The sequence below is a fragment of the Pseudorca crassidens genome, chromosome 16 (assembly GCF_039906515.1).
Source record: "Pseudorca crassidens isolate mPseCra1 chromosome 16, mPseCra1.hap1, whole genome shotgun sequence".
In the NCBI taxonomy this organism is placed as follows: Eukaryota; Metazoa; Chordata; class Mammalia; order Artiodactyla; family Delphinidae; genus Pseudorca; species Pseudorca crassidens.
This window is the reverse complement of record NC_090311.1, coordinates 36,841,515-36,867,947: the sequence shown is the minus strand read 5'-3', so window position 1 is coordinate 36,867,947 and position 26,433 is coordinate 36,841,515. Positions and strand designations below refer to the sequence as shown.

The 26,433-nt window shown below is 39.8% G+C and overlaps 2 protein-coding genes across 2 annotated transcripts in view; one reads left to right on the top strand and one right to left on the bottom strand.

Moving 5' to 3' along the window:
• LIPA (lipase A, lysosomal acid type) overlaps positions 1-26,433 on the bottom strand; it is a 101,502-nt gene that overhangs the window by 69,489 nt on the left and 5,580 nt on the right. The window lies entirely within an intron of this gene.
• Positions 1,308-26,433, top strand: LOC137209015 (interferon-induced protein with tetratricopeptide repeats 1-like). Its single transcript, XM_067710063.1, has 2 exons — positions 1,308-1,519; positions 23,663-26,433. The coding sequence occupies exons 1-2, from the start codon at positions 1,515-1,517 to the stop codon at positions 25,098-25,100; spliced, it is 1,443 nt and encodes a 480-aa protein (XP_067566164.1). The 5' UTR covers positions 1,308-1,514; the 3' UTR covers positions 25,101-26,433.

Below are 26,433 nucleotides of genomic sequence, written 5' to 3'. Positions count from 1 at the left end.
GATAGAGACACATTTTCCCTGGGCTGGATGTTTAAGGTTTCAGGTCTCGCTATGCCAGGATTAAGCACCAGCTTCTCAGTAACAGAGATGCCATGTGTTCCTTAAAAAATTTACATTTTATGTGTCTGTGGCATGTGGGACGTTTAAGGTTTCAAGTCTCGCTATGCCAGGATTAAGCACTGGATTCTCAGTAACAGAGATGCCATGTGTTCCTTCACAAATTTACATCTTGTGTGTCTGTGGTATGTGGGCCAAAAGCAGGGGCCCCTCTTACCTGGGTGACACTATAAAAGATATAAAGGGATGTCACTTTATCACTACCAGGATAACAAATAGTTAAGTCAGACAACCAACAGAATTATAGACTTTCCCAGTTGCAGGTTACTTTGGCTGGACATAACACAGTCTCTGAACTCGAAGTATCTTATGGTGCTCCCATTGTTGGGAAAAGACAAACAGGTGTCAGTTTTGTTACACAAGCATCTCTCTCTCTCACCTTCTGCAGCTTCAGAATGGAGGGAGCCTTTCTCCTACGCAACTGACGATTCTTGCATCTTCAAATCAGCCATGAGAACTATATTCCCTATATTTTCACGGATATTTACATCATAGAAAATTTTATTTAAAAAAATCTCTCAGGGTATTATCACTCCTTCAGAGCTTAAAGCATAAATATGTAAATTTATCAGCTAGGCAGCTTGCCAACAATATTATATGTGTTACTATTTCCCATTTTATAGCTGGAAGAACTGAACGATTGCCTTAGACCTCAGAGATTGAAAGTGCTCAGGGTTTACCCCAGGGCTTGGCTTCTTACATTTAGCATGGGGGAAAAAAAATCAGGCTCAGTGATTTGACTCATGGATAATCCCAGAGCTAGTAAATAACACACAGAATTAAATCCAGGTCTCAAGGTGCAAATTGTCTCCCACAAGTAAATTGACTTGACGAAGTTACTTTTTACAACATATTTCTGGAGCAGTCTTTCACAATATGTGCTCCCAGAAACCCCTACACCAGAATCTCCTACAGACTTCATTAAAAAAGCAATTTCCTGGGACCCACCCTAGAGTTAGGGTCAGATTCCTGGGAGTGCGATTTTTTTTTTTTTTTTTTTTTTGCTGTGCCCCGAGGCTTGTGGGATCTTAGTTCCCCCACCAGGGATGGAACCCACGCCCCCTGCAGTGGAAGCACAGAGTCTTAACCACTGGACCGCCAGGGAAGTCCCCAGTCATGATTTTTAAACGATTTACTTCTACTGAGTCATGACAGATTCTTAAGTTTCTTTTTCCTCCTCTTGATTTTAAATCAGTTTCACTTTCCAAATCCTCTTCGGTTTCATAAAGGCAGTCACTCAGAGATTGGGAGAAAATATCAGCTGATGCATTCTCCCTACCCCACATCCCTCTTTTATAGCCCCCTCAGTATTTACTTGAGGCAGACGTGAAAGATTTCTGAAGAGCAAATCAGCTTGGACCCCAGCTTTTCAGAACAGCAGAGAACAGATCACCATCATGAGGTCAGTGAGATACCTTGCAAGCACCCTCGATCTTGAAACCAAATTGTAAGCTGAGCTTCTTGGGTGCAGGCAAGTTCCAGAGTTGTCCTGTTGCTTGTGGACTAAACATGCCTTTACCAATATGGGTACTTTTTTTTTCTGTGACTTTTTCTGGTGTGTGCACTCCGACTCCCTAAGCTTCACGGGTGGAGCTGGGAGCCAGGAGCCGGATGTGAGGGAGGCTTGGCAGGAGTGGTTAGATCCAATCAGCTACAAAGTTTGCTGGTTCAAAGTCAGATCTAAGCAAATTACTCTTTTGAGGTTTTTTCTGTTGTTTTCTTGGAAAGAACTAAGAGGCTTTCTTCTTGTCATTTTAAAAGGAAGCATTTCTTTTCAGCAGATGTTATTAAAGATGAAATTGGTAGTAAAAAGGCAACTCATGTTGGTAATTTTGCCCTGAAAGTTTGATCACTTCAAGGTGAGAAGTGGAAAAAACAATCCTTACAGATGGACATTTTTCCCATTTCTTATAGGAAAACAAACTGGAAGCTGGGAGTTTATTTTTATTGCTGTAATGAGAACTTGTGAGCAGCAGAAAATAATTTCTCTTCAAAACATAATGACCTAATCTCTTTCCTAATACTGATCTAATTTCTAATGAAGGAAAGCAGAGCAACGGTTGCCTGGGGTTGGTGGAGGGTGAGACTGGGCTTGACGAGGAGGGTACACAGGGGATGATGCAAATAGTCTATAGAGAGATAGTGGTGGTGGTTACATGGGTATATATGTTTGTCAAAATTCATCAAACTACACTTTAAATGGGTTCATTTTATTAAATGTAAAGCATAATCTTAGTAAATTTGATTTTCAAAGATTCATATAGACCTGCTTGAGTTCTAACATCAGTTAGAGACTCAGGAAAAAAACAGCTGAGAGAAAAGGAAAACTTTCCCATCAAACACCTGGGAAGGGATCGAGGGGTTGACTGGCTGGGGAGGGAGCACCCTAGTGACCATTCAGGGAATGAGGACAGGGCGACCCAAGGGCTCCCAAATGCTCTGCAGGCTTGTATCTGGGGATGGGGTGGATATGAGGAATTCACTGCTAAATGCCTCAGGTCACTTCCCCTATGTGATGGGCTCCCAGGCATGAGTGATGTGAATCATGTCTGCATGAGTGAGTTGACCAGAAAAACCTAGCCCTGCCCAGTGCCTTGGTAGCCAGTCTGCCTAAGAAGTTTGGCAGTGATCTGTGCTTGGGTGTGTCCAGAGCCACGGACCTGAGGAATTCTGAGGGAGGCTCTCTGGACTATGCTGGACTGAGGCCCACATCAAGGTGCCCTGTTCCCAGAGGCTGTAGGGACAGGGGCAAGTTAGGCTGTTCCTTCTTGGCTGTGCTAAAAATTTCCAAACGGGGAAGCCACCTGGGGAAACACCTCATACCTGCTGGCTGGCTAATGAGTGCCCTCCTCTGCCCCATCCACTGAGGAAATCTGTTGGCCCCTTTGCACACTCAGAATTCACTTAAAATGATAACACTGATATGCCAGTTATCATGGCAGTAACAGTTTCCTTGTAGTTGGAAGAGCACTCTGTCCAGGGCTCTACACGCATTATCTATCATCATCCTCCCAGTAGCCCTAGGAAGGGAACGCTATTATTTTTTATTAGCTTCACTTTCTAGATGAGAAAAATGGGCCTCAGAGGGCAAATTATTTGGCCAAGAAGTCATATAGAGAGTGTGTCAGAGCAGGGTCGTTACTAAGGTGCCAAACTCCAGGGCTGGGCTTCTTCTGGGTACAAAGGCCAAACGGGTGAAATGTATTAATGCTTTTAATTATGCTCACATTAGAGAGGAGGGGCAGGGACTGGGAGGTCTGGACCCTCGGGTCCCTATTTGGAGAGGGAAGATCAGTCCTTAGAGTGCCCAGAGCCACACCTGAGATGAAGGTAAAAGTGCATCTCCCTACAGCACAGTTTCCTATCATTTGGATGGAAGAAAAAAGGAAATTTATTCCAGGCCATTTTAGAAGTGAGGAAATGAGGCTGTGATGTGATTCAAGAAATACCCCAGAGCTGGTCAAAGAGAAAACCGAAGTCCAGGCTTTCTGTGGTTATTTTCCTTTCTTCTAGATGTCTGACTCACTGTTTGATACTTACATGATCTCCTACAAGTAAATGGGAAACTGCTTTCCAAAATACCTCCAGGGACTTCCCTGGCAGTCCAGTGGTTAATACTCTTCACTTCCATTGCAGCGGGCATGAGTCCAATCCCCTGGTGGGGGAACTAAGATCCCGCATACTGTACTGCCAAAAAAAAACAAAACAAAACAGAAAACAAAATACCTCCAGGACTATGCTTCTCAAAACACAATACAGGGACTTCTGCAACAGAATTTCCAGGGTGCTTGTTAAAATGCAGAGTCCGGAGCCCAAGCCCGCCCCTAGGTTGCATCTGAATCTCTGGGAGGAGGGCCTATAATGTGCATGGCATCGACAATGCCTTCTTTCAAATTCTCAAGCACAGTTGCAGAATCTGTGTAGAATGGTACTCCCAGTGGAGAATTGAGCTCAGCTCTGCATGTTCAGTTGCAGTTTCTCCTCAGCAGGAATCTTGATAGCATTCCCTCAGTTTTGTTTTCCTTTTCTACTTTATAAAAGCACAGACCTAACAGCTAGCATCTTGAGTGGAAACCTCCTCTGCATTTGCTTGCATCCCACAGCAGAAAATAAAATCTGCCTGAACCCCAGCTTTTCAGAATTGCAGGGAAACAGCCATCATGAGGTAAATGTTCCCTGGTTCTCTGATAGGAAGTTGAGAATCTCTCCCAAATCTTGTTCTTGAGTGCAACTTCCTGAATTATGCTGAGTCAGTTTTTGCTAGTAGATTAAATATGCATTTCACTAATCATCTATCTGACCTATGTTACCAATTCATGCACTTTTATTTCTGTGGCTCTTCCCGATTTACAGAGTCAGGCGCTGAGGGAGGTGCTCCCAGCAGAGCTGGCAGCTGGCAGCTGGGAAGGGATGTTGAGAGAGCCTAGGAGGGCATGCTCAGATCCTTTCAGGCAAAATCTGGTCAATGAGAGCTGGGGCCTGGAGGAAAGTTGCTGCAGGTCCCGGTCCCCCTTTTGTTTCTTATATTTGAAAGGACAAAATCAGAGCTTTGTGTGTTTTGTTATGGTTGCTGTGGTTATTTTAAAAGCACGCTTACTTCTCAGCAAACGTGCTAAGGATTAGTTCAGCACTATGAAACTTCATAATGAAGTCGCTTTTGCCTTGAAATATGCTCTGACAGGACTGGGGGATATGTCTACGTGAACCGTCTTCTTACCGACCTGCTAGACTTCCCGTGTGAACTATAAACAGGGAGTAAGTGTCACAGAGTCTCTCAAACTGCGTGGCATATTCCCTGTACCACACCCGACCTGAGTGCTCTATTAGAACGCAAATTACTAGGCCCTGCATATTTGGCTCTCATGTTTCACTCAGAACCCTTCCTGGGAAGTGAGAAAACCAAAACATGTTTATGTGTTGGGAATATGGAAAAGATGAGTTAGGAATCTACACTTCTGTGAACCCTCTCTCCACATTTCTTCTGAGAGCATTAGTGGTGTACTACAATGCTGAGAGGGGGCAGAAGGAAAGAAGGGGTTTGCAGTGTTGAGGGTGATGCTGAAATCATTTTAACATTAGCAGAATTAATTTCTTTCCAGCTGCCTTTTAGACTTCATATTACCTGCCTGTTGGCACCATGAAGTAATTAGCATTTCCTCAGGGTTTTTACACCAACGTGCTTTTTGTCCTAATGACGTGACCATAGAATCCTGGGAGGCAACAGATAAAGAAGGCAAGGACACGGGGGACGGATAATATTTGAGTATTCAAAGTACTGGCTTCATTTCCATTAGATTGAATCCTCCTAAAAAATACAAATACAGTGATGAATCAAATGGAAATCTCATGGAACATAGCCTGGGTCAACTGAGATGTCACTTTACATGGGAGTTGCTAATTGAAGACACAAATATCTGATTTAGAAAACAGGGTTCAGATGTGATTGAGTTCCCAGATTTGCTGGTTAGTGAGCCAAGTCTATAACCTCAAAATAAATTCAAACTTTAAAATTTACATTTGTCCAGCTACTGGCAATCATGAGAGACCTATGTGCTCCAAACACTTGGCTGGACATTTATTCACACCTAAGCAAAGTTAAAATGTACTGTGGAAAGGCAAAGTAAGGGAAAAACCTGTTTAGGATGTGCAAGCTAAAAATGACACAAATACCTTCATGCATCTTTTAAGTGTTTGCTTTGTGGTATGTGATATAATCTTCTCCTTTCTCTCCCTAAAATATTTTCTCCAAAAACATTCAATAAAGTTAACAACTCAATAAGCTAATAAAGTCTCTGCATGTATTTTACTGGTGAGATTTTTAAAAGATTGTATGCTTTTTGTATATTCTTTGTTTGGGTGGAAGTAGAAAAACACAGAGGCAACTTACATAGCAGTAGAAGACCTGAGGCAAGGAAGCCATGGGAATATAAACCCTACCAAGAATTTTTTTAAATATTGGGAGTGGGGGTGGATTTACTTCTACAGGCCATGGAATTAAAAGGTTGACTTATGCTACCTGATCCCTGAGAGCTGGAATTGACCAATGGCAGAGGGTAAGGGAGTTTTGAGTGGGGTCATTCAGATGATACCTGGGGAACACACAAGTAACACCCATTTCAACTTTGATACTAAACTAAGAGCAGATTTATTAGATTTAACCAGAAGAAAACTACTAGAGCAGGAATATCGTCTTTTCCTTGTAAACAAGGTCTGACTAAAGTTACAACAATATGCATGCTGAAATGTTTTATCAATTAATTGCACTGATGACCTTCTTACACAACAAAAAAATAAGATAAATTCATGGGTGGATAGAGAAATTGATGGCTGAATAGATATGTAATAAAGCAAATATGGTAAAATGTTAACTGTAGAATCTAGGTGGTGAGTGTATTAGTGTTTGTTGGAAAATTCTCTGAACTCTATGTTTAACAATGTTCATAATAAAATGTTAGGATAAAAAAGTAAAAAAAAAGAAGTATTCTAGAAGTAAATCAAAATGAGGCAAATGAACCAAAATATATGTGAGATAAAGGATAAAACCACACAGAGAAGTATTCCAAGTGGTTTTTTTAATACATTGTAATTCGACTCTACATCTTTAGAAGGTTATATCTTACGATGAAAGAACAGCAAAAAACAAAAACAAAAACAAAACCGCTAAACTCTACTCAGCAATCATTTTGAAGGTGTTCTGAGTTTGTTATTCTGAGACTGTTGTCAGTGTATTGTGGAATAGATCATATGTACGCTGGTATCACATAGAAAAGAGATATTCAATTTGGGAGGAAAAAATACACAGATGTAGGATCAATTAGGTTAAGTAAAAATCCTGTAAATTTGAATTTGTAAGATGAAATCATAATATATTTTATCTTTAAAATATACACACAGTACCAATGTCATTTTCCTGGTTTTGATATTGTACTACAGTTACACAAGATGTTGCTACTGGGGGGGTCAGGGGTTGGCTGCACAAGACTCTTCCTGCAACTTCCTGTGAGTCTGTAATTATTTCAAAATAAGCCTGAAATGTAAAGGAGGAAATGATAAAAACTCAGTACTTGACTGTGTTGCAATAAGCCAAACTGTGGGTTAAGGTGGGCTGAGTGGACCCTTGAAAACCCATGAGAAAATGTGAAAATCATCAGACCATTCACTACAAAGGACTTCTGTTGTCTCTGAGTTCTTCTCCATGGATGTGATCAGAAGTATTTAGAAATAATCTCAAAAGGAACACACATTTTTTTGTTGTTGGTTTATAACATTATATAAGTTTTATATGTACAATATTATATTTCAACTTCTGTACATACTACAGTGTACTCACCACCAAATGTTTAGTTTCCATCTGTCACCACAGAGTTCCCCCCTTACCCATTTTGCCCTCCCCCGATCCCCCTTCCCCTCTGGTAGTGGCCAAAGCACTCAGAATCCCATTCTTTTTCCATCCATCCTGTGGTTCAGGAAGAGACTGAGGAGCTCATTGCCCACCGTGCAGGTGGGGAAACAAGGCGCAGAGTAATGAAGAGGCTGAACCCGGGACTCACAGAAAGGGAAGTAGGTCCAGGGACTGAGTCCCAGATCACTCAGTCAGAGAATTTCTGTCAAACAACAGACACCAGGGATCATCAAGGTCCTGGTTCTAGCCCAGCTGCACATCAAAATCACCTGAGCATTCCGTTTTAATACTGAGACGCGGGGCCCATTCCCAGGGGTGTATTCAATTGGTCTGGGACAGGGCCTGATTGGCATTATTCTTGGAGCCTCCCTAGATGATTCTAGTGTGCAGTGAGGGTAGAGATTCGATAATCTATTCCAAATCACTTATGTATCAGTTGAGGAAATTGAGGCTTATAGAGGTGAAGTGGCTTATCATAGTTGGCCAATCACTCAGGGAGCTAGCTGGTCCTAGACTCCTGGGGATGGACTTACAGCATAGTGCTGAAATTTCATTTTCTATAAGCATCATTTTCTCCAGTTCTTGTTTTGTTTTCCTAACTGTAAGCACATGTTCGGGGACACACACACACACACACACACACACACACACACACACACACTCTTGACTGTTTCCTCTCTACTGCTCTGTCTTGTATTGCTCACAGCTCTGTTTAATCCACAGAGACAGTAGGCAAGATTCTGAATACCTAATCAGCCCAAGCCAGAGCCCCATAGAACCAGAACTGCTGGCAAGTTCATGGCAATGACAAGATAAACACTTCGTCTGCTTCTCTACATTCTATCTAGTACATTGGAAAATTACAAACCCAACTACTTTTCTCCACAAAGATTCCAAAGACACCTTGCTCCCCAAAAAGAGAGCTTTTCTAATTCATTTATTTCAGTGTTTGCTTATAGCCTGAACATTTATCAGAATACACGGATAAACCTGTATTATTTATTCAGAAATTTTTATTTGTGTAGAACTTTCTAACCAGTTCAGGATGTCTCAGTGGAAGCTTATAGCATTGGTGAGGGCTGGCATGGGAGATGAGCTGGGCAGGAGGGGCTGAGCAGAAACTTTTTGGATCTGACAGGGTGTTTGATGAAGTGTTTCTAAGAGGAAAACGTTCTTGCAGCTGCCCCTTTTCTGTTTCTTATTTTAAAAGAAAAAGTATAGGAAGCTTTTTTTTTAAAGAAAGCACTATTTAAACTTGATGACTGAAAATACTGCTGCAGCTGCTGCTGCTACTACTGCTACCACCAACAGTCACCTTTTTTAAAAATTTTTGAATTTTATTTTTTTTATCTTTTATACAGAAGGTTCTTATTAGTTATCCATTTTATACATATTAGTATATATGTGTCAATCCCAATCTCCCAATAGTCACCTTTTATTTGCATGCTTCTATGTGCCAGGTAGTTGCTAAGTATTTAAATTCAAGTTCCATGAACTACAGTTGAGTTGGAATTTGACTGAGGTGTCATTCTGCAGCATCAGAGAGCTCTCTATTCCAGAGCATCTTACTTTTACCTTCTGCTCAAGTGATCAAAGATCAGGAGGCTTTCTTGGTATCTGGCATATTTCCTTCGTTTCTGAACTAGGTGGATTGTCTATTTCTGTCAATCTGAAACCAAAAGTAATGACCAGAATCCTGGCCACTTCATTAGGAGTAGGTTTTTATATTTCATAGCCTTCTATATACAGGAGAGTAACTAAAAATGAGGCTACCTCCCTCAACTCTCCCTTTTCTACGCAGTCATCGAGAACCTAGCCACCAACCTTCATGATAGGTAACAATGGGCTGACGCTCTCCTTTAGGGTAGGAGGCAGATCTGGTTCCAAACCCTTGCCAGTCCCTGGGTTTTTGCAGCACTAGGAACAACCCTCAATATGGTCCCAGGTCCACAGTCGTTGGTAATCTGGGTTCATACAACTCGGTACACACCCTGAAATCCGATAAGATACTCCTTGCCCCTTGACTCTTCACGGTGAAGCTATGGACAGAAGGCGTCATCAAAACCTTCCATCGCTTATCTCAAATTCTGTTTCACTCCTCTCAACCACTTGATATTCTTCTCTGTGAATAAACTTCCTCTGTTTTTATTATTGTCAGGTGCCATGGAAAAACATAGCTAACAATGGTAGCCAAATATATATATGTCAAGCTCAACAGATTCAGCTTCTCAGGGAAGCAAGTCTAATTGTCTCCTCTCAATAAGGGGCCTTCCAGTGATTAAATTAACTGTGATTGGGGAGAAATTTGCTTTGCAAAATCTGCTGGAATCACCACTTTACTACACGTATCAGGAGAGTAGGGCAATTTCCAATACAAAGTAGGGAAAACAAGAGCTCAGAGAACACCAGTAATAGGAGCGTAATCTGTACCCAGGACCATAGTCTCAGCACTTATTCTTCCCAACCTCTTAACACAAGCACCACGACTACAGAAGACTGTATGGGTCAGGATGGGGTAGAACTGGATGCCACGGGCACCAAGAGGAGACTCTCTTGCACAGGTATGGTAATCATGTCTGGTTAACGAGAACACTTTAGATGACTACAAGAGAGAGCATTAAGAATAAGGAAATGTTTTCGTTAAGGCCCAACATGTTTTGTTTGATGTCTCAAGATGCTAGCACTTACACTTTCTTTGTTCCTATGAATAAAGAAGAAGTTATAGAACTCTTTTTATCCTTGACCATTCTCCAGAAAGAAGGGTATGCAAAGGCACAAAATAATTAGTAAGATACAACCTCTCAGAGAATTGGAACAAATTTGAGTTAAGGCTCTAGTTTAGTGATTTGCAGAATTTTATACCATAAAAAGAAGAATTTCTGTTTCCAGATGAGCAAACAAGGCACAGACTGGGGGCATGACCTTGGCAAGTTCACAGAGCCAATTTTCACAGGTCTCCCTGGCTGTGGGTTCAGTGGACTCTACATTACTGGCATCTCTTGGTTCCTGGGTTTCTATAAGGCCTTATGGAGTCTGAGAGAGGAATTAGCACATCAATAAAACTGCTTTCCACCAGCCTTTTCTCAATCCGTTTTCAATACAGAACAAAGGAAGCAATAACTGTTTAAGTTTCGTTTTCTACCACTCTGCCTACTTTAATTTCACTTTCTACTTTCTGTGTAAAGTTTCTGGAAAAAATGTTAATCATACTGTCTCAACAAACTTAGTTTCAGTGATGACATTCCCTTATTCTTCTATCTGATCATCTGCTTTCGACTGAATGTGTGTGTGTGTGTGTGTGTGCGCGCGCACGTGCACACGTGTGTGCTCACACACATGCACATTCATACACACACATAAACTGTTTTATTAGTTCAGACATCTTTATTATTCTTAGCAACTCCCTGAGGAAGATGTTAAAACCCAAAGAAGGGGAGGGAAATGGGAAGGGAGGAAAGGAGAAAATGATCCCAATCTCTGAAGTAATTTTTCACCAACCTCACTTCTGTCTGACCTAGGGAGGGAATGGACAGTTTGTCTGGATAGAAATATTGCTCTCTGGCTCCACAACAGGGAAAAAAGTAGGACCCACACAGCTGTGTGAGCCATAGTCATGGCTCAGATGTCTTGAGGGAAATATTGTGTGGGAAGAGTAGGAGAAGCTCACTGCTTAGAGAATAAGACCTTTCTCTGTTGGCTTCTGGTCTCACTATCTGCACTGCCGGGTTCCTATGTTGGGCCTTCTCAACCTGACTGGATTTAAGATTAGCAGATTACGTGTCCTCTGGGGAAGCCATGTGGTCTGCAGATGTTTGACAGCCTCCTGGCTTGGCTAGAGTTCTGTGCTTGGGAACTCCCTCATCTTCCTTAGGTAAAGGGCCTAATGTGAACATTTCTATATTACCCAAACTGAATCTTCATTCAAATAACTCTTGATATCAGCAGATCAAAAAAACATTAATTTGTATCAACCTGCAAATTCCCCCTCAGTGCTCCAGTGGGCAAAATTTTGAAGGGGCAACAGCTTCAGAAAATGCATATAATTATGGGCCTATTATCAACCCTTCTCCCCTCCTTTGGTCCACAGACAGACAAGAGTGGACTATCACTGATAATTAAGAAAATAGTAATAATAATGATAAAGTAGATATCACTTCCTGAATGCTTATCAAGGGCCAACCTGGCTTCCAAAGTATTACGTAAATTACTACATTTACAAAAGAAACCTATGAGGCAGGTACTCCTATTATACTTATTTTGCAATACGAATTTTAAATTAAGAAATGTTGAGGCTACACAGATAATAAGTGATAGAGCTGAGACATGAACCAGAGTCTCTATTCAATGATACCTTATTTAACCTTTAAACAAATGTTTCTTAAAGGGTACCAGTGGAGGTTCATGAGCTCATTTCAGATGGCATGGTAATTAGCTTTTATGTTTTAATGCTTTTGTGTTTATTTCAACATGTACTAGAAATATATATATATATACACACACACAGACATATATAATTTGTAGAATTTCTATTCGTTAGTAATATGATTTTTTGTGTGATAAAATACACGTAAGACAAAATTTACCATTTTAACTATTTTTAAGTATACAATTTTGTGGTATTTAATACAACCACAGTGTTGTGCAACCATCACCACTATCTACTTCAAGAACATTTTTGTCACTCTGAGCAGCCATTCCCCACTCATCCTTCACCCTAGGCCTGGCAACCATTAATCTGCTTTTTGTCTCTATGGATTTGCCTATCATTGATATTTCATATAAATGGAAGCATACAACACATGGCCTTTTGTGACTGGCTTATTTCACTTTTCATAATGTCTTCGAGGTTCATCCATTTTGAAGCATGTGTCAGAACGTCCTTCCATTTTAAGGCTGAATAATATATCATTGTATGTATAGATCACATTTTGTTTATCCATTCTTCCACTGATGGACACTTGGGTTGCTTCCACCTTTTGACTATTGTGAATAATGCTATGAATATCTACTCAAGTCTGTGCTTTCATTTATTTTAGGTATATACCCAAAAGTGGAATTGCTGAATAATATGGTAATTCTATGTTTAATTTTTTGAGGAATCACCACCATTTTCCTCAGCAGCTGCCCCATTTGACATTCTCACTAGAAGTGCACAAGGGTTCTAATTTCTCCACATCCTCAGCGACACTTGTTATTTTCTGTGTTTTTGATAACAGCTATCACAATTGGTGTGAAGAGATATCTTATGGTTTTGATTTGCATTTCACTAACATTGGTGATGTTGAACATCTTTTCATCTGCTTACCGGCCATTTGTATATTTTTGGGGGGGAAATATCTATTCAAGTCCTTTACCCATTTTTTAATCAGTTGTTTTTTTCTTGCTGTTGAGTTGTAGGAATTGCTTATATAGTCTAGATATTAATCCCTTATCGGGTACATGATTTGCAAATATTTTCTCCCATTCTGTGGGTTGTCTCTTCATTCTATTGATAGTGCCCTTTGAGGCACAAAAGTTTTTAATTTTGATGAAGTTCAACTTATTCATTCTTACTTTTGTTACTTGTGCTTTTGGTGTCATATCCAAGAAATTGTTGCCAAATCCAATGTCATGGAGTTTCTTCCCTGTTTCTTTCAAGATTTTTATAGTTTTAGGTCTTACATTTAGATCTTTGATGCATTTTGATTTCATTTTTTGTATACGGTATAAGGTAGGGGTCCAACTTCATTCTCTTGTATATGGATATTCCTCTTTTCTGCATATATCCCAGACTGAGTGCTGGAGAAGCCAGCAACCTAGAAATGCCAGCAGGCGTAGACAGAAAAGTCCCATGAAAAGCCTGCTATCTCTAGCCAAAGGACCAAGGAGGGGACAGCCTAGCAAGACAAAAAATTTATGAACAACCATTCTACTCCAGCCAAATACACAGGAAAAAATCAAATGAAAACTAAAGCCCCATTCCGAACTTTGCCAGCAAAGGCTGAGTGGGTAGCCTAGACTTCTACCCTCACCAGGCTATAGCTAGGCATCCCAACTCTCACCCTCCCCCTACTCCCATGGATGATGCCAGAGAAGGGCAAGTGGAATGCAAAGACTTCCATCCCCACCAGGGTGGTAACAAGAGTCCCTCTCTCTGCAGTGAGGGAGTGAAGACCACAAAGGAGGTGTGGACATCAGCCCCCACCTAGTGGTAATGAGGTATCCTCCCACTCCCCACTGAGGTGGTATCAGAGAGGCCTAGTGGAGTTCAGGACTTTCACCACCATCCAGAGGTAATAAGGTCACTCTTCCCCACTCACCTCCCTTCCCAGCATCAGTAAAGGCCACATGGAGAAGAGTAACAAGGCACACCTACCCCTTCAAGCCAGGGTGGTATCAGCAGAGGCCTGGGGGATCCTGAACTCCCACCCCCATCCAGCAGTAATGAGGAGCCCAGGCTCCCCATAAAGTGTTAATGAAAGACAAGTGAGTAAACAGGATTCCACCTTGATCTGGCAGTGTGGAATGAGGTGTCCTTCCCCTTTCCCTAGAACAACAGTATTAGAGGAGGCCTGCTAAAACAGATTTATATGTAACTCAGAGTCCTATAATATATAATAATACCCAAATGCCCAGGTTTTCATTAAAAATTGCTTATCATGCCAAGAACCAGGAAAATCTCAACTTGAATGAGAAAGAATAATCATCAGACAACAACACTGAGATGACACAGATATTAGCATTGTCTAACCAGGATTTTAAAGCTGCCATCGTAAAAATGGTTCAATGGGCAATTGCAAACACACTTGAAACAAATGAAAATATAAAAAGTCTCAGCAAAGAAAAGGAGATATAAAGAAGAACCAAATGGGAATTTTAGAATTGAAAAGTACAATAACCAAAATGAAAACCCAGTGGGTGGGCTCAAAAACAGGATGGAGAGGACAGAGGAAAGAATTCATGAACTTGAAGACAGAATGATAGAAATTATCCAATGTGATTCTAATTTCAAGTAGCTGACCAAAGTCCAAAGATGATAAACCCAAAGAAATCCAAGACACGTCACAGTTAAAATTCTGAAGACTAAAGACAAAAAGAAAACCCATGAAAGCAGTAGAGAGAAATGACACCTCAGCTATAAGGAAGGGAAAAACATACACACAAGTCTAATGGCAAGTTATTTCTCGTTAGAAACCATGGAGTTGAGAAGAAAGGGGCATAACATTTTTCAAGTGCTGAAAGAAAAGAATTTTCAACCTAGAATCCTATATCCAGCAAAAATATCCTTCTGGAATAAATAGGAAATTAAGACATTCTCAAATGAAGGAAAGCTAAGAGAATTTGGCACCAACAGACCTACCCTTAAGGAATAGCTAAAGAAATTTTTCCAGTGAGCAAAAAAGGAAATAAAAGGTATACAGATCAGAAAGAAAAAATAAAACTGTCCCTATTTATAGATGCCATGATGGTCTACATAGAAAATCCCAAGGTATCTATAAAACAATTCCTAGAACTAAAAAGTGGGTTCATTGAGGTTACAGAATACAAGATTTACATACAAAAGTCAATTGTATTTCTATATACTAGCAAGGAACATGTAAAAATTAAGTTAAAAACACAATATAATTTTAAATTGCACAAAAAGAAACACATAAGTGTACTTAAGTGTAAATCTAACATAACATGCATAGGACTTCAATGCCTATAAACTATTAAAATGCTAATGAAAGAAATTAAAGAATATCTAAATAAACAGATACAGAATGTTCATGGATTAGAAGACTCAGCATAGCAACAATGTCAATTCTCCCCCAACTGATATAAAATTCCTATCAAAACTCCAGCAAGATTTTTTATAGATATAGAAAATATTAATCTAAAATTTATATGGAAAAGCAAAGGAACTAGAATAACAATTTTGGAAAAGAAAAATAGAAAGGAATCACCCTACCCAGTTTTAAGATTGATTACACACAGTAAACAAGATTGTATGGTATTGGTGGAAGGATAAACACACAGATCAGTGGAACAGAATAAGGAACCCAGAAATAATCCCACACGAGCACAGCCAACTGATTTTTGACAAAGGTGCAAAAGTAATTCAATAGAGGATGAACAGTCTTCAACAAATGCCGCTGGAGCAACTGGATATCCATAGGCTGAAAAATGAGACACTGACCTAATCTTCATACATTATGCAAAAATTAACTCAAAATGGATCACAGATTTAAATGTAAAATTATAAAACTTGTAGAAGAAAATACAGGAGAAAATCTTCAGGACTTAGGGCCTGGTGAAGAGTTCCTGGACATGATACCAAACACATGACCCATAAGAGAAAAAAAATCAATAGATTATACTTCATCAAAAGTAAAAACTTTTGCTCTTCAAAAGACCTTATTAAAGGATAATAAGACAAGCCACACACTGAGAGAAAATATTTGAAAACATCACAAAGCACTCATATCTAGAATCTATAAAGAGTTATTGAAACCCAACAATAAAAAAAACCTAATTAGAAAATAGGCAAAGGATATGAAGAGATATTTCATGAAAGAGGATATGTAGATGGCAAATAAGCACATAAAAATATGTTCAACACCACTAGCCATTAGGGAAATGCAAATTAAGACCACAAGGAGATACCACTACATGTCTATTAAAAGGGCTAACATTAAAAAAAAAAGTGAAAATACCAAATTCTGGTAAGAATGCAAAGAACTAGATCATTCATACATTACTAGTAGGAATGAAAAATGATACTATTCATCTGGAAAACAGTGTGGCAGCTTCTTAAAAACATAAGCATACACTTACCACATGACCTAGCAATTGCACTCCTCAACATTTATCCCAGAGAAATGAAAACGTATGTCCATGTAAAGGCCTGTATACAACTCTTCATAGCACTTTTATTTGTAATAAGCCAAAACCAGAAACAATTGAAATGTCCTACAACAGATGAATAGTTAACTGTGATACTCCCATACCATGGCAAATGACCCCCCAGTAGAAAGGAATGAACTGTTGATAAAACTCAACAACTTGGATGTATGTCAAGGGCATTATGATGAGTGAAAAGGGCAATCTCCAAAGATTACATAATATATGACTCCATGTATATGACACTCATGAAATGACAAAATTATAGAGATGAAAAACATGTTAGTAGTTACCAGAGGCTAGAAATGTTTGGAAATGGAGGGAGGCAACAGTTTTGACTCTAAAGAAACAGCATGAGAGAGATGTTTGTGATGATGGAGTAGTTCTCTAACTTGATCAAATGATGGTTCCATGGATTTACACATGTGATAGAATGACAGAACTGTATGCATATTGTACCACTGCCAATTTCCTAGTTTTGACATAGTTAGATAAGATATAATCTTTGGGAGAAACTGGGTGAAGGATACACTGGACCTATGTACAATCTTTGCAAATTTCTGTGAATCCATTATTATTTCCAAATAAATGGGCCAAATATTATTGCTTTTAGGTGGTCTTAATTTGTTGCATAATCTGTAGACTAAGTTCCTAAGGTCAATAATGTTTCCTAAGGCTCTGCATTTCTTACTGGTCTCTATCCTAATTACAAAAATAGGAAACATTTTTTTTTTTTTTTAATGGCCTGAGTCCTGATTTTGCCACTCATGCAGCTGTGTGATCTCAGGAACCTGTGCTTTGACTTTATTTTTTATACAGCAGGTTCTTATTAGTTACCTATTTTTATACATATTAGTATATGCATGTCAATCCCAATCTCCCAATTCATCCCACCCTGCCACCCCCCCACCCCCACTTTCCCCCCTTGGTGTCCATACGTTTGCTCTCTAGATCTGTGTCTCTATTTCTGCCTTGCAAACCGGTTCAGCTGTACCATTTTACTAGATTCCACATATATGCGTTAATATACAATATTTGTTTTTCTCCTTCTGACTTACTTCACTCTGTATGACAATCTCTAGGTCCATTCACGTCTCTACAAATGACCCAATTTCGTTCCTTTCTATGGCTGAGTAATATGTACCACATCTTCTTTATCCATTCATCTGTCGATGGGCATTTAGGTTGCTTCCATGACTTGGTTATTGTAAATAGTGCTGCAGTGAACATGGGGGTGCATGAGACTTTTTGAATTATGGTTTCCTCTGGGTATATATGCCCAGTAGTGGGATTGCTGGGTCATACGGTAATTCTATTTTTATTTTTTTAAGGAACATCCATACTGTTCTCCATAGTGGCTGTATCAATTTACATTCCCACCAACAGTGCAAGAGGGTTCCATTTTCTCCACACCCTCTCCAGCATTTGTTGTTTGTAGATTTTCTGATGATGCCCATTCTAACTGGTGTGAGGTGATACCTCATTGTAGTTTTAATTTGCATTTCTCTGATAATTAGTGATGTTGAGCAACTTTTCATGTGCCTCTTGGCCATCTGTATGTCTTCTGTGGAGAAATGTCTATTTAGGTCTTCTGCCCATTTTTTGATTGGGTTGTTTGCTTTTTTTTTTTCGGTACGCAGGCCTCTCACTGTTGTGGCCTCTCCCATTGCGGAGCACAGGCTATGGACACACAGGTTCAGCGGCCATGGCTCACAGGCCTAGCCGCTCCGCGGCATGTGGGATCTTCCTGGACCGGGTCACGAACCCGTGTCCCCTGCATTGGCAGGCGGACTCTCAACCACTGTGCCACCAGGGAAGCCTGGTTTGCTTTTTGATATTGAGCTGTATGAGCTGTTTATATATTTTGGAGATTAATCCTTTGTCCGTTGATTCATTTGCAAATATTTTCTCCCATTCTGAGGGTTGTCTTTTTGTCTTGTTTGTAGTTTCCTCTGCTGTGCAAAAGCTTTTAAGTTTCATTAGGTCCCATTTGTTTATTTTTGTTTTTCTTTCCATTACTCTAGGAGGTGGATCAAAAAAGATCTTGCTGTGATTTATGTCAAAGAGTGTTCTTCCTATATTTTCCTCTAAGAGTTTTATAGTGTCCAGTCTTACATTTAGGTTTTTAATCCATTTTGAGTTTATTTTTGTGTATAGTGTTAGGGAACATTCTAATTTCATTCTTTTACATGTAGCTGTCCAGTTTTCCCAGCACCACTTACTGAAGAGACTGTCTTCTCTCCATTGTATATCTTTGTCCCCTTTGTCATAGATTAGTTGACCATAGGTGTGTGGGTTTATCTCTGGGCTTTCTATTCTGTTCCATTGATCTATATTTCTGTTTTTGTGCCAGTACCATATTGTCTTGATTACTGTAGCTTTGTAGTATAGTCTGAAGTCAGGGAGTCTGATTCCTCCAGCTCCGTTTTTTTCCCTCAAGATTGCTTTGCCTATTTGGGGTCTTTTGTGTCTCCATACAAATTTTAAGATTTTTTTTCTAGTTCTGAAAAAAATGCCATTGGTAGTTTGATAGGGATTGCATTGAATCTGTAGATTGCTTTGGGTAGTACAGTCATTTTCACAATATTGATTCTTCCAATCCAAGAACATGGTATATATCTCCATCTGTTTGTGTCATCTCTGATTTCTTTCATCAGTGTCTTATAGTTTTCTGAGTACAAGTCTTTCACCTACTTAGGTAGGTTTATTCCTAGGTATTTTATTCTTTTTGTTGTAATGGTGAATGGGATTGTTACCTTAATTTCTCTTTCTGATCTTTTGTTGTTAGTGTACAGGAATGCAAGAAATTTCTGTGCATTAATTTTTTATCCTGCAACTTTACCAAATTCATTGATTAGCTCTAGTAGTCTTCTGGTGGCATCTTTAGGATTCTCTATATATAGTATCATGTCATCTGCAAACAGTGACAGTTTTACTTCTTCTTTTCCAATTTGTATTCCTTTTATTTCTTTCTTCTTTTCTGATTGCCATGGCTAGGACTTCCAAAACTGTGTTGAATAATAGTGGTGAGCGTGGACATCCTTGTCTTTTTCCTGATCTTTGAGGAAATGCTTTCAGTTTTTCACCATTGAGAATGATGTTTGCTGTGGGTTTGTCATATATGGCCTTTATTATGTTGAGGTAGGTTCCCTCTATGCCCACTTTCTGGAGAGTTTTTATCCTAAATGGGTGTTGAATTTTGTCAAAAGATTTTTATGCATCTATTGAGATGATGATATGGTTTTTCTTCTTCAGTTTGTTAATATGGTGTATCACATTGATTGATTTGCGTATATTGAAGAATCCTTGCATCCCTGGGATAAATCCCACTTGATCACGGTGTATGATCCTTTTAATGTGCTGTTGGATTCTGTTTGCTAGTATCTTGTTGAGGATTTTTACATCTACATTCATCAGTGATATTGGTGTGTAATTTTCTTTTTTTGTAGTATCTTTGTGCAGTTTTTCTAATCAGGGTGATGGGGGCCTCATAGAATGAGTTTGGGAGTGTTCCTTCCTCTGCAATTTTTTGGAAGAGTTTGAGAAGGATGGGTGTTAGCTCTTCTCTAAATGTTTGATAGAATTCACCTGTGAAGCCATCTGGTCCTGGACTTTTGTTTGTTGGAAGATTTTAAATCACAGTTTCATTTTCATTACTTGTGATTGGTCTGTTCATATTTTCTATTTCTTCCTGGTTCAGTCTTGGAAAGTTATACCCATCTAAGAATATGTCCATTTCTTCCAGGTTGTCCATTTTATTGGCATAGAGTTGCTTGTAGTAGTTTCTTAGGATGCTTTGTATTTCTGCAGTGTCTGTTGTAACTTCTCCTTTTTCATTTCAATTTTATTGATTTGAGTCCTCTCCCTCTTTTACTTGATGAGTCTGACTAATGGTTTATCAATTTTGTTTATCTTCTCAAAGAACCAGCGTTTAGTTTTATTGATCTTTGCTATTGTTCCCTTTGTTTCTATTTCATTTATTTCTGCTCTGATCTTTATGATTTCTTTCCTTCTACTAAATTTGTCCATAGGTCCGTAGGTCTACTAACTTTGGGTTTTGTTTGTTCTTTCTCTAGTTCGTTTAGGTGTAAAGTTAGATTCTTTATTTGAGATATTTGTTGTTTCTTGAGTTAGGATTGTATTGCTGTAAGCTTCCCTCTTAGGACTAGTTTCACTGCATCCCATAGGTTTTGGATTGTCGTGTTCTCGTTGTCACTTGTCTCTAGGTATTTTTTGATTTCCTCTTTGATTTCTTCAGTGATCTTTTGGTTATTTAGTAACCTATTGTTTAGCCTCCATGTGTTTGTGTTTTTTACGGTTTTTTTTCACTGTAATTGATTTCTAATCTCATAGCGTTGTGGTCGGAAAAATTGCTTGATATGATTTCAATTTCCTTAAATTTACTAAGGCTTGATTTGTGACCCAAGTTGTGATCTATCCTGAAGAATGTTCCGTGTGCACTTGAGAAGAAAGTGTAATCTGCTGTTTTGGGATGGAATGTCCTATAAATATCAATTAAATCTATCTGGTTTACTGTGTCATTTAAAGCTTCTGTTTCCTTATTAATTTTCTGTCTGGATGGTCTGTCCATTGGTGTAAGTGAGGTATTAAAGTCCCTCACTATTATTGTGTTTCTGTTGATTTCCTCTTTTATAGCTGTTAGAAGTTGCCTTATGTATTGAGGTGCTCCTATGTCGGGTGTGTATATATTTATAATTGTTGTATCTTCTTCTTGGATTGATCCCTTGGTCATTATATAGTGTCCTTCCTTGTCTCTTGTAACATTCTTTATTTTAAAGTCTATTTTATCTGATATGAGTATTGCTACTCCAGCTTTCTCTTGATTTCCATTTGCATGGAATATCTTTTTCCATCCCCTCAGTTTCAGTCTGTATGTGTCCCTAGGCTTGAAGTGGGTCTCTTGTAGACAGCATGTATATGGGTCTTGTTTTAGTATCCATTCACCGAGCCTGTGTCTTTTGATTGGAGCCTTTAATCCATTCATGTTTAAGGTAATTATCAATATGTATGTTCCTATTACCATTTTCTTAATTGTTATGGGCTTGTTTTTGTAGGTCCTTTCCTTCTCTTGTGTTTCCCACTTAGAGAAGTTCCTTTAGCATTTGTTGTAGAGCTGGTTTGGTGGTGCTGAATTCTCTTAGCTTTTGCTTGTCTGTAAAGCTTTTGATTTCTCCATGAAATCTGAATGAGATCCTTGCTGGGTAGAGTAATCTTGGTTGTAGGTTCTTCCCTTTCATTACTTTAAATATACTGTGCCACTCCCTTCTGGCCTGTAGAGTTTCTGCTGAGAAATCAGCTGTTAACCTTATGGGAGTTCCCTTGTATGTTATTTGTTGTTTTTCCCTTGTTGCTTTCAATAATTTTTCTTTGTCTTTAATTTTTGTCAATTTGATTACTATGTGTCTCAGAGTGTTTCTCCTTGGGTTTATCCTGCCTGGGACTCTCTGTGCTTCCTGGACTTGGGTGGCTGTTTCCTTTCCCATGTTAGGGAAGTTTCTGACTATAATCTCTTCAAATATTTTCTTGGGTCGTTTCTCTCTGTCTTCTCCTTCTGCAACCCCTATAATGTGAATGTTGGTGCATTTAATGTTGTCCCAGACGTCTCTTAGGCTGTCTTCATTTCTTTTCATTCTTTTTTCTTTATTCTGTTCCATGGCAGTGAATTCCACCAACCTGTCTTCTAGGTCACTTATCCGTTCTTCTGCCTCAGTTATTCTGCTACTGATTCCTTCTAGTATATTTTTCATTTCAGTTATTGTATTGCTCGTCTCTGTTTGTTTGTTCTTTAATTCTTCTAGTGGTTGGTTAATTCGTCTAGGTCTTTGTTAAACATTTGTTGCATCTTCTCGATCTTTGCCTCCATTCTTTTTCCAAGGTCCTGGATCACCTTCACTATCATTATTCTGAATTCTTTTTCTGGAAAGTTGCCTATCTCCACTTCATTTAGTTGTTTTTCTGGGATTTTATCTTGTTCCTTCATCTGGTACATAGTCCTCTGCCTTTCATTTTGTCTATCTTTCTGTGAATGTGGTTTTCCTTTCACAGGTTGCAGGATTGTAGTTCTTCTTGCTTCTGCTGACTGTCCTCTGGTGGATGAGGCTATCTAAGAGGCTTGTGCAAGTTTCCTGATGGGAGGGACTGGTGGGGGGTAGAGCTGGGTGTTGCTCTGGTGGGCAGAGCTCAGTAAAACTTTAATCTACTTGTCTGCTGATGAATGGGGCTGAGTTCCCTCCCAGTTGGTTGTTTGGCCTGAGGTGACCCAGCACGGGAGCCTACCGGCTGTTTGGTGGGGCTAATGGCAGACTCTGGGAGGGCTCACGCCAAGGAGTACTTCCCAGAACTTCTGCTGTCAGTGTTCTTGTCCCCGCGGTGAGCCACAGCTGTCCCTGGGCTCTTCAGGAGACCCTCCAACACTAGCAGGTAGGTCTGGTTCAGTCTCCTATGGGGTCACTGCTCCTTCCCCTGGGTCCTGATGCACACACTACTTTGTGTGTGCCCTCCAAGAGTGGAGTCTCTGTTTCCCCCAGTCCTGTCAAGGTCCTGCAATCAAATCCCGCTAGCTTTCAAAGTCTGATTCTCTGGGAATTCCTCCTCCCTTGTCGGACCCCCAGGTTGGGAAGCCTGACGTGAGGCTCAGAACCTTCACTCCAGTGGGTGGACTTTGGTGGTATAATTGTTCTCCAGATTCTGAGTCACCCACCCAGCGGTTATGGGATTTTACTTTATTGTGATTGTGGCCCTCCTACCGTCTCACTGTGGCTTCCCCTTTGTCTTTGGGTGTGGGGTGTCTTTTTTGGTGAGTTCCAGTGTCCTCCTGTCGATGATTGTTCAGCAGTTAGTTGTGATTCCGGTGCTCTTGCAAGAGGGAGTGAGCGCATGTCCTTCTACTCTGCCATCTTGAACCAGTCTCCTAGGAAACTCTTACATAGCATGAAATCTGTATGCTCTAAGTGCTTTCCATAGATAGGCTTATTAATTCTCACCAAATCCTGTGTGATAAGTCTATTATTTTCCCCACTTTACAAAAGAGACTCTGAAGCACAGAGAGGCTGCATGGGTAGAAAGTGCTGGGGCCAGTGTATGAAGCCAAGCAAACTGCATTTAAAGGCCACAGGGATCTTAGAAATACAGGAACTCAAAGGAAGATCAAAGCAGGCGTGCCCTTTTCAAGGCTAAGCTCTAAATACGCAGTGTTTTGTCTAGCTTATTTCTATTGGCTGTTTGTCACCTAACAAAGAAAATCTGCTTTTGTTTTTATAGTACTAATGCTGATGAAGATCAGATCAAGGATAAACTGGAACAGTTGAGATGTCACTTTACATGGGAGTTGGTCATTGACGACACTGAAATACCTGAATTAGAAAACAGGGTCTTGGAGGAGATTGAGTTCCTAGACAACACATACAAAGTGGGAATATACAACTTACTGGCCTATGTGAAACACCTGAGAGGCCAGAATGAGGAAGCCTTGAAGAGTTTGAAAGAAGCTGAAGACTTAACCCAGCAAGAACATGCCAACCACTCAGACATGAGAAGTCTGGTTACCTGGGGCGACTATGCCTGGCTGCATTACCACATGGGCCGACATGCAGAAGCCCAGATTTACCTGGACAAGGTGAAGAACACTCGCAGGAAGCTTGCAAATTCCTCCAGCTATAGAATGGAGTGTCCTTATATGGACTGTGAGGAAGGATGGGCCTTGCTGAAATGTGGAGGAAAGAATTATGAACGGGCCAAGGTCTGCTTTGAAAAGGCTCTGGAAGTGGACCCTGAAAACCCTGAATTCAGCGCTGGGTATGCAATCACCGTCTATCGCCTGGAGAGCTTTAACAAAGCAGCAAAGCGTACTGGGGAATTTTGTCTGAATACCCTACAACAGGCTGTCAGGCTAAACCCAAAAGATGCATATCTTAAGGCTCTCCTTGCCCTGGAGCTTCAAGGTGCAGGACGAGAAGCTGAAGGAGAAAAATACATTAAAGAAGCACTGACCAACGGGTCCTCAAAGATCTATGTCTTCCGATATACTGCCACGTTTTACCGAAGAAAAGGCTCTCCGGATAAAGCTCTTCAGTTCTTAAAACTGGCCTTGAAAGTAACACCCTCCTCTGTCATGCTGCATCACCAGATGGGGCTTTGCTACAAGTCACAAATGATCCAAATAAAGAGAGCTACAAACTGGCAGCCTAAAGGACAGGATAAAGAAAACATCAACAGAATAATACAATCAGCCATATCTCATTTTGCATTTGCTGTGCAACAAAAGCCCACATTTGAGTTTGCTTACATAGACCTGGCAGAAATGTACACAGAAGCAGGTGACCACAAAAAAGCTGAAGATGCTTATCAACAGGTGTTATGCATGGAATCACTCAGCGAATATATGCTGCAACAGGTACATTTCCACTATGGCCAATTTCTGGAATTTCACAAAAAATCTGAAGTTGATGCAATCAGCCATTATTTAAAAGTAGTAAAAATAGAAATGGCATCATTAGCAAGGAATAAAAGTATCAGTTCTTTGAAGAAATTTGCTTTAAAGAAACTTCAGAGAGATGCATCCGATATAGAAAGCTTGTGCATCCTTGGGTTCATCCACAAAGTACAAGGAGAAATGAATGAAGCCCTGGAGTACTACGAGCAGGCCCTGAGGCTGGATCCTGTCTTGGAGAACTCTGTGTTTGTGACCTGTACGCACTGAAATATGGACCACTCTTACATATCATTTGATTTTACATCAACATATACTAATCATCTTTTCTGCTTGCTGCTTTCAGAAACATGTAATTCACTGCAATGATGTAATCTTTGAACAGTTACTCAAACCTGATAAAACATTGGTTGTATTGGGAAAATAGTGAAACAGACTATACAGGTCTCTCTGTGTGAAAGAGAGAGAGGAAGAGAGAGAAGAACCATTTCTCTGTGAATGTTATATAGTAGAAAAAAAAAGTTTGTTGAGTAGATTTGTAGCAAGTAAAACACTGGCCTTGACATGGAACCAACCTAAATGTCCATCGACAGATGAATGGATAAAGAAGATGTGGCACATATAAACAATGGAATATTACTCAGCCATAAAAAGAAATGAAATTGTGTTATCTGTAGTGAGGTGGATGGACCTAGAGTCTGTCATATAGAGTGAAGTAAGTAAGAAAGAGAAAAACAAATACTGTATTCTAACTATATATGGACTCTAAAACAAAAAAATGATACTGATGAACCTAGTTGCAGGGCAGGAATAAAGATGTAGACATAGAGAATGGACTTGAGGACGTGGGGTGGGAGGGGGAAGCTGGGGTAAAGTGAGAGTAGCATCGACATATATACACCACTGATTGTAAAATAGCTAGTGGGAAGCAGCTGCAGAGAACAGGAAGATCAGCTCGGTGCTTTGTGATGACCTAGAGGGGTGGGATACAGAGGATGGGAGGGAGGCTCAAGAGGGAGGGGATATGGGGACATGTGTATGCATATGGCTGATTCACTTTGGTGTACAACAGAAACTAACACAGTATTGTGAAGCAATTATACTCCAATAAAGATCTATTAAAAAAAAACCCACTGGACTTACGTAAAATAAAATGTTCAATTCATTCATTTTATCAATAAATAGTTTTCAGTGCTAGATACCAAAAATACTATGGTAATGTAGGGGAGGGAAAATTCTTTTTCCTGTACCCATCTTAGGTTCATTGGCTTGGGCCTTAAATTAAACTGAAAAAAGACAGATTAACAAGAGAAAAACAAACAAGTTTATTAACACATGCATTGGGCATACCCAGGGGAGTACCCAGTGATGAGTAATTCAAAGGGGTGGGTTTACATAGCATCCTAACAAACAAACAATACATTTTTAGAGAAGTGATAAGGCAAAGGCAAAGAACTTTAGTTTCTAAGTGGCAAATTATAGGAAGGCAAATATATGAGGGAAACTAATGGAAGATAATAGCCTGCTTATAAGGTTTGTTATGTATATTTTTCTGTTTGTGTCTCTGGGTTGATTAGGGACTAGAGTTGTCTCAGGTGATCAA